Below are 17,929 nucleotides of genomic sequence, written 5' to 3' on the forward strand. Positions count from 1 at the left end.
TGGTGTTTCCAAGTGGCCACACACCTCTCCAAAGTGTGCAGTTTCCTAAGTAACTTCAATGCACTTTTATGACTCATAGCACTTCATAGTTGACTTTTCTTTTTTGAGCTCTCCTAGCTGTGCCGTTGAGGAACTAGAGCAAGCACACTTGCAGCTGTTTTCTTTGGAACACAGGCCTCCCGCCTTTACACAAGAACTGTTGTTTATGCAATCCAAATACGATCCATTATAAATAGCAATCTGGGTCAGGTGGGCATCATTTGAAAGCCTGTTCTATTGTCAACATGACTAGCTAAACTATAAAATTACAAGACAATTCAGAGAAGTAGATCGTAATTTCGGTGCACATAGAATGGAGTTGAGTTCATTCAGATGTGTGGTCCGCTGCAAATTTTCTTCACAATAGAACAAACAATACTCATTCTGTTCAGGACAACCCAGGGTATAATGCCACGTCATCTTGTAATTGTACGTCAATCATAGTGATAATAAACATTGACTCTGTATATGCCAAGTTTTATGATATGGAAGTGAATATTTGGACTCACAGGTGTTTGACTTGCTTGTATGACATCATCAAAGTGCTATTTATTATGATACTCAGTGTTTTGTCTTTCAAAATACATAATGTCCTCATAATTTAACTGCCTTGTTCAGGGGCAGAACAACAGATTTTTACCTTGTCAGCTCGGGGATTTGATCTAGCAACCTTTCGGTTACTGGCCCAACGCTCTAACCACTAGGCTACCTGCTGCCCCAAATAGTGTGGTCTACAGCAAAACCTCGAGACTTCCTTAATACTTGATTTTGCGCACCAGCTGTTATTGACAAATAGACAAAAGACCGCCACCCCTTGTCTTACCAGAGGCGGTTGTTCTGTCTTGCCGATGCACGGAAAAATCAGCCAACTGTATATTATCAATGTCATCGTTCAGCCACGACTCAGTGAAACATAAGATATTACAGTTTTAATGTCCCGTTGGTAGTTGTCTTGAACGGAGCTCATCTAGTTTATTATTCAATGATTGCACGTTGGCCAATAGTACAGATGGTAGAGAAGGGTTACCCACTTGCAGACAAATTCTCACAATTTGGACCTGCGTCCCCTGTATCTGCCTGGTCGGGTATCTAGAGTAAATGCTTTGCGTGCGACTCGTTAAAGAAAAAATATTTGTCCAGTTCGAGGTGAGTAATCGCTGTTCTGATATCCAGAAGCTCGTTTTGCTCATAACAGACGGTGGCAAAAACATTATGTACAAAATAAGTTGCAAATAACGTGAAAAAAAAACACACAAAACAGCACAATTGGTTAAAAGCCCGTAAAACGGCAGCCATCTCCTCTGGCACCATTATGATTATTTAAAATATTTAATAATGTAATTAACTCCTGCAGAATTAAGCAGTTCTTGCAGTAAAATTATACACCAACGTACATTTTGACTCAGGAACAGGAGTGGAGAAATATGATTTAGCAGACCTGAAATCTTATCAGAAACATAGGTAATTAGGTAATTTTCACAGCTTTTAATTCCCGTCAAACTGATGTCATGTGGAAATTTTGCACTGCATTTTCACTTTATCACATAGTCGGACAGTTGCAGATGGGTTATTAGCAATTGCGGCGGGTGTGGTTGAACAAACAGCTGATTCCACGCATCACTACCGGAGTGCACCTTTAAGCCTACTGTCTAGTAGCGCTTCTACAACTGGGCCTTTAATATGTAGGCAAAATGTATCTTCCAAGTTAGAGAGGACACATCCTCTCTACTATCATCATACACATCCTACCGGCATACCACACACTTGCTTATGCCAGGACAGGAGCAAATGTTTTTAACCTACAAACGGAATAAGCATTTGGTCCTGTTCGGGTCAGGAAGAGCTTGCAATTGACCGTTTGGAGCCGACTGAAAGAGACACTGATTTCATGAAGGAAGGCGAAAGGGAAGCAAGTCTTATTTCTGGAGAATACATTTTTTACAGGATAGTTTATTTCACAGTACAACTATAATGGACCTAAACAATATCCTGCAATTTAAATAATATATATAAACAATTTAAACCAACACAAAAGACAAATGTAACATAATCCCTTGAGGAATGCACTTTAACTACTCATTCAAGTATCCAACAAAATATATGTGGTTCTAGACATTGTAAAAATAATAAAATGAAATGTTTAAATAAAACTGTATGAGAAACCTGAGGGAGAATTGCTGGTGCTTGTAGACGAGTTGCACATCCATGATTTGATTACAACACAATGCCCCTGCAATCTACTCCCAAAACTTTATACACATCCTTCGTTAAACACAAAAAGGATCATTCAGTAAGAAACAGGGTTGCGGTCAATTCAACTTTCAAATCAATCAGTGCATTTAGGAAGTTAATTAAATGTAACATTTACAATTAGGATTTTTCACTTCCTCAGTTGACGCAATTGAAGCGGGAACTGACCCCAACCCTGAAGAAAAGTCAACTTCTCTGTGCATGACATCAGGATGAAAGCATGACAGAGGTTTCAACCTCCAACATAAAATGTGATACTTAAGTCTACAAGTTTAAACCAAGTCCAACTTGATCCAGAGCGATTGAGCAGTGGTGTTAAAAATTCAGCTAATACAATCCACAACCAAAACACACATCTATTGCCCTCACTCAGATAGAAGCTAGCCTGATCCCAGGTCTGTTTTTCTTCTCTTGCCAACTCCTATAACAGTGACCATAGCTGTTGGCGAGACAGCTAAAATCGATCTGGAAGCAGGCAAATGAAGAGCTTCTTCACACCTTTCTCCTATCAGGGTGTAAAGTACATCTCTTTGGTCAGCATTGATACGATGCAGGGGATCTGCTTCTTGGCATCGAAACCAGGAGACTTTGACGCAGACTCAAACTCTGTCGCCACTTTGTGGTTGACCCGGGTCAGGATGTGTTGGACCTCCAGCTCTTTGCTGTACTTGCCAATCATCTCACACAGCGATTGGATGAACCAGGAGCCAGTCTGAGTGTTCCTCCACGAGTAGTAGCCTGTGGAAAGACGTGTGAGAGTGCATAAGAGTCAAAGGCCTGGTTTGAATAATTCAGAAAATGCATCCTTGCTCAAGATAATAACAGATCTTAAGTGGATGGATTGGTAGAAGTAAAAGGGTGGTAGCCTTGCTTTCACAGATCCAACTACTTATAGATCTGTGCATACTTCAAGGAAACAAGGCAACTTGACTGGAGAGTGCTTCTATGTATGTGTGTGTGGCTTTGGAACATGTCTTGGACCTGGAGCTGTGGAGTAGGCATAGAGGAAGTCTGCTTCCACAGGGATCTTGGTCGAGCTCCCATCTGAATTGCTGTCTGCCTCGATGCCCACGTCCAGATCAGTACCTCTGCACGCCTGCATGTCACACACACAGGGAAACAGGAGACATGGTCACAGTCACACACACAAAAACGCAAAGGCTAACTTTTGAACCATCCTTCACCTCTTGACTTCCGAATCGTACTACACCGGCTCTGACGCTTGTCGGACGTGGCAGGGCTTGCAAACCATTACAAACTACAAAGGGAAGCACAGCCGAGAGCTGCCCAGTGACACAAGCCTACCAGACGAGCTAAACTACTTCCATGCTCGTTTTGAGGCAAATAACACTGAAACATGCATGAGAGCACCAGCTGTTCTGGAAGACTGTATGATCACGCTCTCCGCAGCCAATGTGAGTAAAACCTTTAAACAGGTCAACATTCACAAGGTCGCAGGGGCAGACGGATTAGCAGGACGTGTACTGCGAGCATGCGCTGACAAGTGTCTTCACTGAAATGTTCAACCTCTCCCTGTCAGTCTGTAATACCAACATGTTTTAAGCAGACCACCGCCTGTGCCCAAGAACACTAAGGTAACCTGCCTAAATGACTACCGACCCCTAGCACTCACGTCTGTAGCCATGAAGTGCCCTAGAAAGGCTGGTCATGGCTCACATGAACACCATTATCCCAGAAACCCTAGACCCACTCCAATTTGCATACCGCCCCAATAGAGCCACAGATGATGCTATTGCACTCCACACTGCCCTTTCCAACCTGGACAAAAGGAACACCTATGTGTTGCATCACTGCTTGGTATGGCAACTGCACAGCATCCGACCGCAAGGCACTACAGAGGGTAGTGCGTACGGCCCAGTACATCACTGGGGCCAAGCTTCTTGCTATCCAGGACCTCTATACCAGGCGGTGTCAGAGGAAGGCTCTAAAAATTGTCAAAGACTCCAGCCACCCTAGTCATAGACTGTTCTCTCTGCTACCGCACAGCAAGCGCTACCGGAGCGCCAAGTCTAGGTCCAAGAGACTTCTAAACAGCTTCTACCCCAAGCCATAAGACTCCTGAACACCTAATCAAATGGCTATCCAGACTATTTACATTTCCCCCCCCCTCTCTTTTATACCGCTGCTACTCTCTGTTATCATCTATGCATAGTCACTTCAATAACTCTACCTACATGTACATATTACCTCAACTGACCGGTGCCCCCACACATTGACTCTGTACCGGTACCTCCCTGTATATAGTCTCGCTATTGTTAAACTGCATTGTTGGTTATGGGCTCGTAAGTAAGCATTTCACTGTAAGTATTGTTGTATTCGGCGCATGTGACTAATAACATTTGATTTGACTGCGGACGAGACTGACCTGTTTTGTCAGTAGGGGATTAAATTAACCGCTATCTTATACCTTCTTTTAACCTTAACTTCATATTGTTGTTCTAGTGCTTTTATTTCACTTTAATTCCATCTAGAAAACAAAAACCCCAAACAGGTGCAACGGCTTTGTAAATTTGCTACTGTGCAGTTTTAAAAGTCGGTTCTAGGAATACACGTGATGGCAACAGTACCTGGATGAAGAAGAGTTTGGGCTTGCCCACCAGCGAGTTGCAGCGGTCGCCCCGGAACAGGCTGGTGAGGCTCTTGAGCTCGATGGAGGCATCCGTTCCAAAGAACACACTATCGTCCCCGTGACTCAGCAGGACACACACGAACGAGGCGGAGCGGCTGTGGTCCTCCTTGGAGGCTGGAAACACAACAGCATGTTTTAGATAGGTCCTTCACAGAATTGACAAGACACTTTAACTTCTTATGGCTGGGGGCAGTATTGAGTAGCTTGGATGAATAAGGTGCCCAGAGGTGCCCATAGTAAACTGCCTGCTCCTCAGTCCCAGTTGCTAATATATGCATATTATTAGTATATTTGGATAGAAAACACGCTGAAGTTTCTAAAACTGTTTGAATGATGTCTGTGAGTATAACAGAATTCATATGGCAGGCAAAAACCGGAGACAAAATCCAACCAGGAAGTGGGACATCTGAGGTTGGTCGATTTTCAACTCAGCCTCTATTGAAGATACAGTGGGATATTGGTCATGTTGCACTTCCTACGGCTTCCACTAGATATCAACCGTCTTTAGAAACTTGTTTGAGGCTTCTACTGTGAAGTGGGGCCGAATGAGAGGGGAATGGGTCAGAGGTCTGGCAGAATGCTTTGAGCTCGTGACGCTCGTTCATGTGAGAGCGAGATCTGTTCCATTTGCTTTTCTGAAGACAAAGGAATTCTCCGGTTGGAACATTATTGAAGATTTATATTAAAAACATCCTAAAGATGGATTCTATACATCGTTTGACATGTTTCTACGGACTGTAACGGAACTTTTTGACATTTCGTCTGCTCCTAGTGAACACGCTTCGTGACTTTGGATTTGTTTACAAAACGCGCTAAAAAAAAGTAGCTATTTGGACATAAATGATGGACATTATCGAACAAACAAACATTTACTGTGGAACTGGGATTCCTGGGAGTGCATTCTGATGAAGATCATCAAAGGTAAGTGAATGTTTATAATGTTATTTCTGACTTCTGTTGACTGCACAATATGGCGGATATCTTTTTGTCTTGATTGGGCTCTGAGCGCCGTACTCAGATTATTGCATGGTTTGCTTTTTCCGTAAAGCTTTTTTAAATTTTTTATCTGACACAGCGGTTGCATTAAGGAGAAGTGGATCTAAAATTCCATGTGTAACACTTGTATCTTTGATCAACGTTTATTATGAGTATTTCTGGAAATTGATGTGGCTCTCTGAAAAATCACCGGATGTTTTTGGAACTACTGAACATAACGTGCCAATGAGATTTTTTTATATAAATATGAACTTTACCGAACAAAACATACATGTATTGTGTAACATGAAGTCCTATGAGTGTCATCTGATGAAGATCATCAAAGGTTAGTGATTCATTTTATCTCTATTTCTGCTTTTTGTGACTCCTGTCTTTGGCTGGAAAAATGTGTTTTTCTGTGACTTGTATGTTTGAGGAATTTTAATTATGAGATTTCTGTTGTTTGAATTTGGCGCCCTGCACTTTCACTGGCTGTTGTCATATCGATCCTGTTAAGCCAGGAGAAATCTGCTGTTGCTACATCAATTTTGGGACTTAGAAAGTATTGATGTACCCTTAGTTAAACTGTTGTATACCATCAGAACCCAAAATATAAGCTTGCGTTACTTCAATGTTTGTAAACAAAGTAAATGTAAACAAACACTGTACAGCATTTTAAAACATGGTTAATACTATAATGTTGATATCATGGATGGTCAGTCCTGTCTATGAGTTTGAAAATGGTTACATTTCTTCAGCCTCATCTCTCAGCTTTTTACCAAAACATGGTGGGGTTAGGTTTTGTTATTGTTTCAACTGCGGATTGCCCCTTTAAAAGGTAGACAAGAGCAGTATTGGGACGATTTCCCGGGACAAGAAGAAGTGGGAAGCGAGTCGCACATTTTCTCCACCATTGTTTCCACACAGCCATCACGTTGCAGGTGAGTGAATGAAGTGCAACAGTGCACATGTGCAGATACTGTGAGAGCGGATAGTTTTGCATCCCGCTCATCTGCAATGTCTTTGGTTAACCCTGTTGCTCGTGGCAACATCATATTGTTGATTCTCAGTTTAAGTACAGGAGACCATGTACCTGTTTTTATTGTGAATGGGCTGCTTTTAAAACTTAATTTACTGAATGTCTTCTGTGTATGATCTTCATACGAAGACAAACCTATCTCTGTAGTGGTTGTCAGTGGTGGTGCTGACTTCCGAACAAGCTTACCTGTGGTTAAAACATGCTTGATCTGGTCCACTGTCTGGTCGTTGTAAACCTTCACCTTATAACCCAGTTTCCCAAACACATTCATCACATTGCCTGCATCCACATCTGTGCCATTGCGTACATTCATACCTTTAAAAACAAAGTCAAGTTATTAGACTAATTCTATTTGCTTTCTGGATATGCAATGTGTCATCATTGTGTACATACAGCCTTACACAGTAGTGGAAAAAGTACCTGATTGTCATACTTGAGTAAAAGTAAAGATACCATAGAAAATGACTCAAGTAAAAGTGAGTCACCCAGTAAAATACGACTTGAGTAAAAGTCTAAAAGTTTGTTTTAAATATACTTAAGTATCAAAAGTAAAACTAAAAATAATTTCAAATTCCTTATATTAAGCAAACCCAATGGAACCATTTTATTTCTATTTTATTTACAGCTTGCCAGGGGCACACTCCAACAGTCAGACATCATTTACAAAAAAAGCATGTGTGTGTAGTGAGTCCTCCAGATCAGAGGCAGTAGGGATGACCAGGGATGTTCTCTTAATAAGTGCGTGGATTGGACCATTTTCCTGTTCTGCTAAGCATTCAAATGTAACAAATACTTTTGGGTGTCGGGGAAAATTTATGGCGTAAAAAGTACATTATTTTCTTTAGGAATGTAGTGAAGTAAAAGTTGTATAAAATATGAATAGTACAAAAAACTACTTTAGTACTTTAAAGTATTTTTACTTAAGTACTTTACACCGCTGCCTTTACACATATTCTTACAGTAGTAACCCAGCAGACAAAGCTGGGTGAGGTAATGTCATTACAACCAGTTTACATAATAAAAAATATATAAAAATATTGAACCTTTATTTAACCAGGTGGGCCAGTTGAGAACAAGTTCTCATTTACAACTGTGACCTGGCCAAGATAAAGCAAAGCAGTGCGATAAAAACAACAACACAGAGTTACACATGGGATAAACAAACATACAGTCAATAACACAATAGAACAATCTGTGTGTGCAAATGGAGTAAGGAGGTAAGGCAATAAATAGGCCAATAGTGGTGAAGTAATTACAATTTTGAAATGTACACTGGAGTAAGTAGAAATACTGGTGTGCAAAAGAGCGGGAAAACAAAAACAAATATGGGGATGAGGTAGGTAGTTGGTTGGATGGGCTATTTACAGATGGGCTTTGTACAGCTGCAGCGATCAGTAAACTGCTGACAGCTGACGCTTAAAGTTAGTAAGGGAAATATAAGTCTCCAACTTCAGTGATTTTTGCAATTCGTTCCAGTCACTGGCAGCAGAGAACTGGAAGGAAAGGCGGCCAAAGTAGGTGTTGGCTTTGGGGATGACGAGTGAAATATACCTGCTGGAGCGTGTGCTACGGGTGGGTGTTGCTATGGTGACCAGTGAGCTGAGATAAGGTGGGGCTTTACCTAGCAAAGACTTATAGATGACCTGGAGCCAGTGGGTTTGGCGACGAATATGTAGCGAGGACCATCCAACGAGAGCATACAGGTCGCAGTGGAGGAGGTATATGGGGCTTTGGTGACAAAATGGATGGCACTGTGATAGACTGCATTCAATTTGCTGAGTAGAATGTTGGAGGCTATTTTGTAAATGACATCGCCGAAGTCAAGGATCGGTAGGATAGTCAGTTTTACGAGGGTATGTTTGGCAGCATGAGTGAAGGATGCTTTGTTGCGAAATAGAAAGCCGATTTAATTTTGGATTGGAGATGCTTAATGTGAGTCTGGAAGGAGTTTACAGTCTAGCCAGACACCTAGGTATTTATAGTTGTCCACATATTCTAAGTCAGAACCGTCCAGAATAGTGATGCTAGTCGGGCAGGCAGGTGCGGGCAGTGATCGGTTGAAGAGCATGCATTTCGTTTTACTAGCATTTAAGAGCAGTTGGAGGCCACGGAAGGAGTGTTGCATGGCGTTGAATCTCGTTTGGAGGTTTGTTAACACAGTGTCCAAAGAAGGGCCAGATGTACACAGAATGGTGTCGTCTGTGTAGAGGTGGATCAAAGAATCACCCGCAGCAAGAGCGACATCATTGATATGTACAGAGAAAAGAGTCTGCCCGATAATTTAATCAGGTAATAATGATGTAATTTCAACTAGTTTCACCCACTGGGAAGAAGCTGAACAACAAGCTTTATGCAAATACAAAACACATGTATTAGACATAGACTAGACAAGGAAAAACATCATCCTATGTCTACAACTGAACAAACACAATACCTGTTCTTCTGTCAAAGTTCTTGTTGTTGATGATGATACACTGGCCAATGCTGGGGTAACTGAGACTGTACCTGAAGCTATGGGAGTGAGGTTTGGCGTCCACCTGCATAGACCCAGAGCCACCACGGGGGCCCTCACACCTAAGAAATAATAAAACAGATGCCACTTAGCAGACGCTTTCATCCAAAGTCCCTTGCAACCTAGTGATTGTATAGCCTACATTTTCATCTATGCATGTTATCCCTCTGAGAATTGAACCTACGACTGAGCCACACAGGACCACTAGTTAGATCACAGCAATACACCAATCTGATACTCTGTGTAAGTCAGATCTCGGACTGGGATTTGAGTAAGGATACATGTGATCTGTTGAAATACTTTTGAGCATCCTTCCCTCCTACTTTCCTCAAAGTAATCACTGATCAGACATGTGGATTGTGTGGATGAGCTATGAGGTGGTACCCTTACTTTTCACCTGCAGAATCATCAGATCAGTGATTACTGTAGGAAGGGCTGAAGAATGCATTTCAAAAGCATTTCCCAGGCAGGCTCTTAACTCAAAATTATCCCAGGGATGTTGCCATGTGACTGACCCTGTGCCTTCCCTCTCCCTCCGACTGGTAAGCCATTTATATGACTAAAAAGAGAAGACGTTTTAAATAAGAGATACAATAGATTTCCTATTGTAAAATGTATATTTTTAGTCATAGATATGGCTGTGTGTGTGTCAACTATAGGCGTGATACAAAAACAATTTTGCCAATTTCCTGTATGTAGTCTAGCTATACTGGCCATGAACCAAATTTGGCATCAGACTCCACGACCACAACACGATGATCAAGTAACAATGTAGCCGAATGTCCTGATTTCATTACAATTATTTTTAATAACATGTGAAGGCCCGACTGTCTGGTAAATATCGACACTCAAACCAACTTTACCACGGTTGACTAGGCTACTTCGTAAAATGCATGCATTGTGATAACAAAGAATCTCACTCTTGTCCATCGCCCCGCCTGGCGTCAATGCAGTCCCCAGCGCTCAAATCGTTTGCTACTGACATGGTATTCTGCGAATCGATTTCAAACAAATGTCAGTTATTATATATTTTAAAAAATCGTAGTAAAGTTTTGGTCAGACCGTGCAAATTGCCACACTTCTATAAAGCCAATATACTGTATGCGTATGTCTTCCTGGAGTTCTTTGTTACAAACACAGTCAGCAACCAACCAATAGTAGCGTCCGGAGTAAACAATATGAGATTACGTCACCATCAAAACCAATGCAAGGGGGCGTTCGGTTTCCACACCACTCATATGATCCCATCTAAAAAATAATATTAATAATACACATAACTTGTGGCTCCATATTGATGGGCTATATGCATTTGTAATATGTAATAGCCATATTGCACGAATTCAGCTTATGAGACAAAAGTATAATGTGCTCAACTATTTGGATAGTAAGGCACACTTCTAGCGCACTGGAAGTACGTCACTTTTCGCAGCAAAACAACGTTTTCAACACGGGTTCCTGTAAGTAGATAGATTCAGTTCCTGCTGTAAATCGAATTCTGTAACGTTAGCTTAGCTTAGCAAACGTTAAGCAGGTTTTTACATCTTATTATACATTTTAGTAGTACTAACATTACTGGTACACATTACACTCAACTCTGGCTAAATGTGCAGTGTGTATGGCTAGTCTGATTTAATCAGGCTGTAATACACAATTCATTAGTACCAATTCATACACAATTGAATGCTTGTAAACAAAAAAATGAATGTCGCTAAAACAATCTTGTCATTCTCATGGCCTGTCAGTCCTTGCATCCAATGTGTCGGGAATTTGAATGTTGGCCCTAGCTACATTTCTCCAGCCACATCCCATCCATTCTCTGCTAGACCTAATAATGATGGGGCTTCACAATCATATTGTTGTGAGTGCAAAATCAGAGATGGGCCTATAGTAATGCCTTCAGTATTGATCATTGTTAAAGTTAGAAATGAAAAACACTGACACAACTACATTAAAGTAATCAAATAAAAATTGTTTTTCTTACATGCAGAAATGACTGTGGTGGCAGCCTGCATCACATAGAAGATGAACACGGGTGATTGGGGGAAACAGATTGAAGAAGGTGGAACAACTAGCTCAGTCCTTCCAGCAGTGTCCTTTGTCCTCTCGCTTCAAACCAAGCAGGCAGCCATCCTCCATATGGAAGCTCTTCCCCCGTCAATGTATGGCTATCAACTTTGCCCAGAGAGGTACGCACCAGCATCTCTGCAGTAACGTGGTGCCATATCTGTTTGTGCTGTCATGTTTGACATTGACCATAGGATTTGACAAGACGGCACAAACAGATCTGTGAGCAGGTATGTCCGGAGGACTTTGTTCCCTTTTGTGTGACGTGTGTGTTTCATTGCACTTCCATGTGTCATAATAACAGAAAAAAATGACATTTGTTTTCAGCTAACTGTAGTTTTGACTGCCCTCTAATTCAAAGGACGTGCACGTGTTTGCACTTGAGAAGGAACAGGCCAAGATGGATGGGAAGATCTTCCTGGTCATCAGTTACAGTGAGCTATGGCATTACTACAGGTATGTATAAGGTAACACCATTCACTTCAATACAACTTTACTTATACCTTCAGAGGCAGTTAAGAAATAAGAAAGTCCTATTTGTCATAACTGAAGATTGTTAACCAATGGTACTACCGCACTTTAATAACCCTTTCAAGTTCAACTGTAATCATTACCTACAGGCAACCTGCGATGCGTTGCTATTAGGTTATCCCAGAGTAAGTAACTTGCCATAAGGTGAAACCAGCTGTCGAGACTGTTTATGACATCTGTTAGGTAATTGTTATGACAGTAGCCCTTATGACATGTGGTCCAAAAGTGATCCGTAGAAGGATGTTTTTTGTTGTACATTCTGAGGAATTAAATGTTAATTTAGCCACTCTCAATTTCATAGACAGAGCTATGGATGCAAAGACTGACTTGCAGAATTTTAATAATGTTTTGAGGTTATACAGTGTCGTTTACAACTACATTGTTTACAAACAATGGAGCAAAACTAGCTTATATTTTGGGTTCTGATGGGGTATGACAGTTAATGTGGAAATTTAGCAAGTTGAGATGACTTAACTGCTTGGAGTAACACTAGATTGTATACTGTCACGGTCAAAACATATTGATGCAGTTGTAGCTAAGATGGGGAGAAATATGTCTATAATAAAGCAATGCTCTGCCTTCTTAACACTTAACACTATCAACAAGGCAGGTCCTACAGGCCCTAGTTTTGTTGCACCTTGACTACTGTGTGGTCAGGTGCCACAAAAAAGGACTTAGGAAAATTGCAATTGGCTCAGAACAGGGCAGCACAGCTGGCCCTTAGATCTACACAGAGAGCTAATATTAATAATATGCATGTCAATCTCTCCTGGCTGAAAGCAGAGGAGAGGTTGACTTCATCACTACTTTTATTTATGAGAGGTATTGACATGTTGAATGCACCAAGCTGTCTGTCTAAACTACTGGCACACAGCTCGGACACCCATGCATACCCCACAAGACATGCCACCAGAGGTTTCTTCACAGTCCACAAGTCCAGAACAGACTATGGGAGGCACACAGTACTACATAGAGCCATGACTACATGGAACTCTATTCCACATCAAGTAACAGATGCAAGCAGCAAAATTAGATTAAAAAAACACCTTATGGAACAGCGGGGACTGTGAAGCAACACACAAACACACACGATAACATACGCACTAATGCCGGCCCTACTGGTTGTTCTGATAGCGTAGAATTGTATATAGCTTGGTAGGATGTTTCTGATAACTGAAAATTGATAAACTACCAACTCCTTACCTGTTTTCTGGTACTTGTTTGTTCTGGATTATTTTGTGAGTGATTTTATAATAAACATATGACTGCAAACCATTTATCTGCAAATTGAGTCACCAAGCATGTGTCCACAGGCATGGAAGGAAGCGAAAGTAATTCCACTGCCTAAAAATAGTAAAGCACCCTTTGGATGGCTGTAAGAGCCAGCAATCAGTTTGCTGCCTGTTCGAAGTAAACTGATGGGAGAGATTTTGCTTTGACCAAATACATTTTACATTTAATCATTTAGCAGACGCTCTTATCCAGAGCAACTTACAGTAGTGAGTGAATACATTTCCATTTGTACTGGTTCCCCGTGGAAATCGAACCCTGGCATTGCAAGTGCCATGCTCTACCAACTGAGCCATACACTATCATTTTTCAACTTCTGAATTTCAGATAGGGCACTCAACTTGTACTGCACTTACTCAAATGAAAGATGATTGGTTAAAATAAATGGATAAGATAGTTGGAGCTGTATTGTTAGATTTCAGTTCAGCCTTTCTTATTGATCATAAATTGTTATTGAAGAAACTCACTTACGACTTTACATCACCTGCCATTACATGGTTGGAGAGTTTATCCAATAGAACCCAGTGTTCAAGGCAGTTGCCTTGGGCCGTTATGCTTCTCTATTTTTACAAATGATTTGCCACAGGTCTTACACGAAGCTAGAATGACTATGTATGCGGATTAATTCACACTTAACATGTCAGCACCCAAAGCCTGTGAGCTCACTGACATTCTAAATGAAGAGTTTGTATCAGAATGGGTGGTTAGTAATAAACTGGTCTTAAATACATAAAACTAAAGCATTTTATTTGGTTCAGAACCTAAGATGTAAACCTCAACTGGAGTTGTGCATAAAGGGTGTAACCACTGAGCAAGTTGAGGAAGCGAACTCCTAGGTATAACAGGATGGTCAATTATCATGGTCAAGTCATATTGACAAAGTTGTGAAGATGGGGAAGGGGTATGTCTGTTATAAAAATATGTTCTGAGTTTTTTTTTTTATATACAAAAATCGACTGTATTAGTTAAGGCTCTGGCTTATGCGTCAGGTAATATGGTCAAGTGCGGCAAAGAAAGACCTAGCAAAGCTACAGCTGGCTCAACACAGAGCAGCACATATAGAACTAACACGCCAGTCCATCCTGGTTGAGGGTTCATGATAGATTAACTGCTTCTCTTCTAGTTTTCATGAAAAGTATTACTGCAATGAAAACTCCAGATTGTCTACATAATCAAATAACATTCCGCTCAGACACCCATGCATATCCCACAAGACATGCCACCAGGGGTCTCCAGTATTATAGAGCCACGATTGCATGGAACTCCAAACACTCAAGAAAACAGTAAAATTACCTTTAGGAAATGGATTAAACATCTCATGGAAAGGCAGGGACTGTGAGGCGACATTTTTTGTTGTATTTCTTGTGACCGTCCTTGTCTATCAGTGTTACTTGTCATGTGTTTTTTGTGGACCCCAGCAAGAGTAGCAGATGCTTCTCCAAACGCTAATGGGAATCGAAATAAAACCATGCATTTGATGAAGTTTAACATTTGATGACTGAAAACAGTTTCATCGTATTGCGTACATCACAAAGAATGTCTGTATACAAAAAAAAAAGATGAATCAGAGAGCAGGGACAAAAGTGTTTATTTGGTACAGTCAAATAAATGAAAAGGTATGATTTTCACTCCTGTACAAAACACGTCGAAACCGAACACTGCTAAGTCGATTTAAGGAGAGCTCAAGTTCCTAGTATTGGCCATCTGTGACAGTGTCTCGATAACGTAATCCAAGCAGATAAACCCAGTCAGGTACAGAACAATGTTAACAGGTCAATGTGTATCATGAGCACTTAATTCATTGTTAAATAACCTGAATTCACAAAAGGACCCTTTTTGTTAGATGTCAAAGGAGACTGAAATTATATAAGGAACCACATTATAGACGAGGTAAATGGTTGGTTAGGCCTAACACAATCACTATTTTTGTCCAAAAAAAAGCAAGCTTGCAAGGGGCCAGTGAGCCATGGCTTGGTACTGGTCTAAACCAGCTTAACCTGATCATTCTCCAGGGTATCCTTCATTAGGCATCAAATGGGAGCAAACATCTTCAAATGGATGGTGAGTGTGCAGTTCAATTGGACAAAGGTCAGTTTTACCACCTCCATTTGAAAACATTATTTAAAAGCATTGGATTTGTTTAAGCATGGGCTAGCTAGAGAGACCTTGCATCATTTCTTACACCCAATTATTCCTTTTATGTGAACAAGTGCACATTTCGGGGAGAGAATCGGAATTGGGCAGCTGGCTCCTGATTGTTGCCTTCGGAATATGACCCAGGTTCCAATTTGCCGATAGGACTAAGTTTTCTGTGGATAGGACAGGTACCAGCGTGTGCATTTTGGCACATTGAGGCCACTGTAGTTTTAAGGACACTTACAGAATAAATGTTTCTGTGTAAGAGCAGAAACATCGGCGTGTGCAATACCAGAACGAAAACAAACAACCTAGTCTTTTATCCCTGATGTGTGGGAGGCTTGTTTCCTTTGCCAGGCTTTTGTACCATTAGCGGTTCAGAAGATCATAACACCTTTCTGAATGGACGTCTTCCTACTTGTCTTGTGTGTAAAATAGATCTGGAACTGTTCAGAAAGGTTTAGACTAGGCCTTCTGACAGTACAACGTTGGTATGCAGAGAAAGGGAATGCAGAGAAAATAAAACATGGCACTTCTACTGTATCAACCATGACCCATTGATGTCCTCGTGATTTTTTCCCCCTTCTACAGACAGACACTACTTACAGTAACATTCATCAATGATATTAAATATCAAATTAAATTAAAAGAGACAAACATTAAATAGACTGCTATAAATAGCTACTGTATTTCTCAAGTTGAACAAGGCAGTAGGGTGATACTGAAACATCTGCATGGGTGTGGTATTAACATAACAAAAATAAGAATATAAAACTAAAGTTTGTCAGAACTTAGAGATGATTAGTAAAAATGAGTTAATTGAAACTGACACAATTGAAGGATTACCGACCGTGAGATGGTCGAGAAACTCCAGACGACTCGATCTGCACTTGAAACCTGACAGGAATGGTTGACACAGAGTCACATGGACAGTAAGGCATGAATCTCTCCCTCTTTCACTACGGCCTAGATATAAACAAATGTAGATAAACAACCTGTGCACTGCAATTTACTTCTAAAAGGGATTGTGCTGACATGATCACGTTTGCTGTAAACACAGCGCGCCGTGAACGTCTGGGAAAATCGCCTTTAAAAGTCTAATCGCAGTGCATGGTCTACCTGCATTTGTACAAATCCCGGTCTAGGCCTCTAACATAACCGTCTCCCTCCCTCTCCATCTCTTCTACAGCGCAAGGGGACCAAAGACACTGTCACAGTAGACAAGGGAGGGCACAACCGTCAATCATCACATCCGAGGAGCATTACATTCAAGTGGAGCGGGCTATGGTTTCCAGATGATCGTCACCCTCTGCTTCCCTTTCCCCTCTACCGGGGGGTTCACATCTTGATCGTCGCATAGAGCAGGTCAATCTGCTCCCGGAAGTGACTGCGAAGGTCGGTCCTCTTGGCCTTGAGCGTGGGCGTCAGGAGGCCGTTCTGGACGGAGAACATCTCCGTGTGCAGCGAGATATCTCTCACCTGCACGGGACAGAGAGCATGTTATTCATTATTCCGCTTATTATGCATTTAGCGTTTATTTAACAAGCCGAGTCCCATTGAGATGCAAATGTAGTTTTTTTTTTTAAATCCAAGAGTACTCTGGGCTAGAGGCAGCATTATAATCATGCACATTTTGGCACCAACATCGCTTGTGAGTGTTATCTTGTTTAAATGGTGCCTAAAGGAGTGTGTGGAGTATTAGGAAGGATGCCTTACCTGCTCAAAAGACTTCAGCCCACCTTCTTTCCCCAGCCTCAGAATGTCCTCCAGAATGGCATTTTTCAACTCCTGGAAAGACAGGCACTTTAGACAAGGCAGTGTAGACAATCTTAATGGCTGTACTTTAAAGGGATAGTTCACTCAAACTATCTTGTAGTATTTTGTTCGTTAGTCTATTGTTAATACAATCCCCCCCCCCAAAAAATTTTTTTGCATGTCAGGGGTCACATTTTCTTGGACACGTTCAGTACAAACAAAAACTGTGATGAGTGTTTGAGATGAGATTGGCCTTGTTCCGATATCCACGCTAGCATGCCCAATACATTGCTTTATTCTAAGGCTTTACACTCCAAATCAAATCAAGTTGTATGTCACATGCGCCAAATACAACAGGTGTAGACCTTACCGTGAAACGCTTACTTACAAGCCCTTAACCAACAATGCTGTTCAAGAAATAGAGTTAAAAAAAGATTTACTACATAAACTAAAGAAATAAAATAAGTAACAATAATGAGGCTATATACAGGTTACCGGTACCGAGTCAGTGTGCGGGGGTACAGGTTAGTTGAGGTAATTTGTACATGTAGGTTGGGTAAAGTGACTACGCATAGGTAATAAACAGCGAGTAGCAGCGGTGTAAAACAAAGGGGGGGGGGGGGGGGGGGGGGTCAATGTAAATAGTCCAGGTGGCCATTTGATGAATTGTTCAGCATTCTTATGGCTT

At 41.2% G+C, this 17,929-nt stretch overlaps 2 protein-coding genes and 1 long non-coding RNA gene across 4 annotated transcripts in view; 1 reads left to right on the forward strand and 2 right to left on the reverse strand.

Annotated features, from left to right (window-relative positions):
* Window positions 1-1,969: 1,969 nt before the first annotated feature.
* Window positions 1,970-10,622, reverse strand: LOC120035095 (caspase-3-like). The gene is made up of 6 exons (XM_038981870.1): window positions 10,386-10,622; window positions 9,388-9,527; window positions 7,140-7,268; window positions 4,878-5,053; window positions 3,271-3,385; window positions 1,970-3,027 (listed from the first exon to the last, which is right to left on the reverse strand). The coding sequence occupies exons 1-6, from the start codon at window positions 10,448-10,450 to the stop codon at window positions 2,798-2,800; spliced, it is 855 nt and encodes a 284-aa protein (XP_038837798.1). The 5' UTR covers window positions 10,451-10,622; the 3' UTR covers window positions 1,970-2,797.
* Window positions 10,623-10,694: 72 nt separating this feature from the next.
* LOC120034964 lies at window positions 10,695-17,751 on the forward strand. Of its 2 annotated transcripts, none has more exons than XR_005474090.1 (4): window positions 10,695-10,922; window positions 11,453-11,651; window positions 11,857-11,985; window positions 16,676-17,751. It is a non-coding gene; the product is annotated as an uncharacterized LOC120034964 (long non-coding RNA). The 2 variants fall into 2 exon arrangements; XR_005474089.1 differs by having other exon boundaries at window positions 10,698-10,922; window positions 11,891-11,985.
* LOC120034962 (long-chain-fatty-acid--CoA ligase 1-like) overlaps window positions 14,927-17,929 on the reverse strand; it is a 52,689-nt gene continuing 49,686 nt past the window's right edge. Inside the window, exons 20-21 of the mRNA XM_038981683.1 lie at window positions 17,203-17,274; window positions 14,927-16,965 (exon numbers count right to left, since the gene is read on the reverse strand). Of these exons, the coding sequence (XP_038837611.1) occupies window positions 16,825-16,965; window positions 17,203-17,274 (213 nt within the window). The 3' untranslated portion in view covers window positions 14,927-16,824. The remainder of the gene's footprint in view (window positions 16,966-17,202; window positions 17,275-17,929) is intronic.

Source organism: Salvelinus namaycush, chromosome 42 (assembly GCF_016432855.1).
Source record: "Salvelinus namaycush isolate Seneca chromosome 42, SaNama_1.0, whole genome shotgun sequence".
NCBI classification, from domain to species: domain Eukaryota; kingdom Metazoa; phylum Chordata; class Actinopteri; order Salmoniformes; family Salmonidae; genus Salvelinus; species Salvelinus namaycush.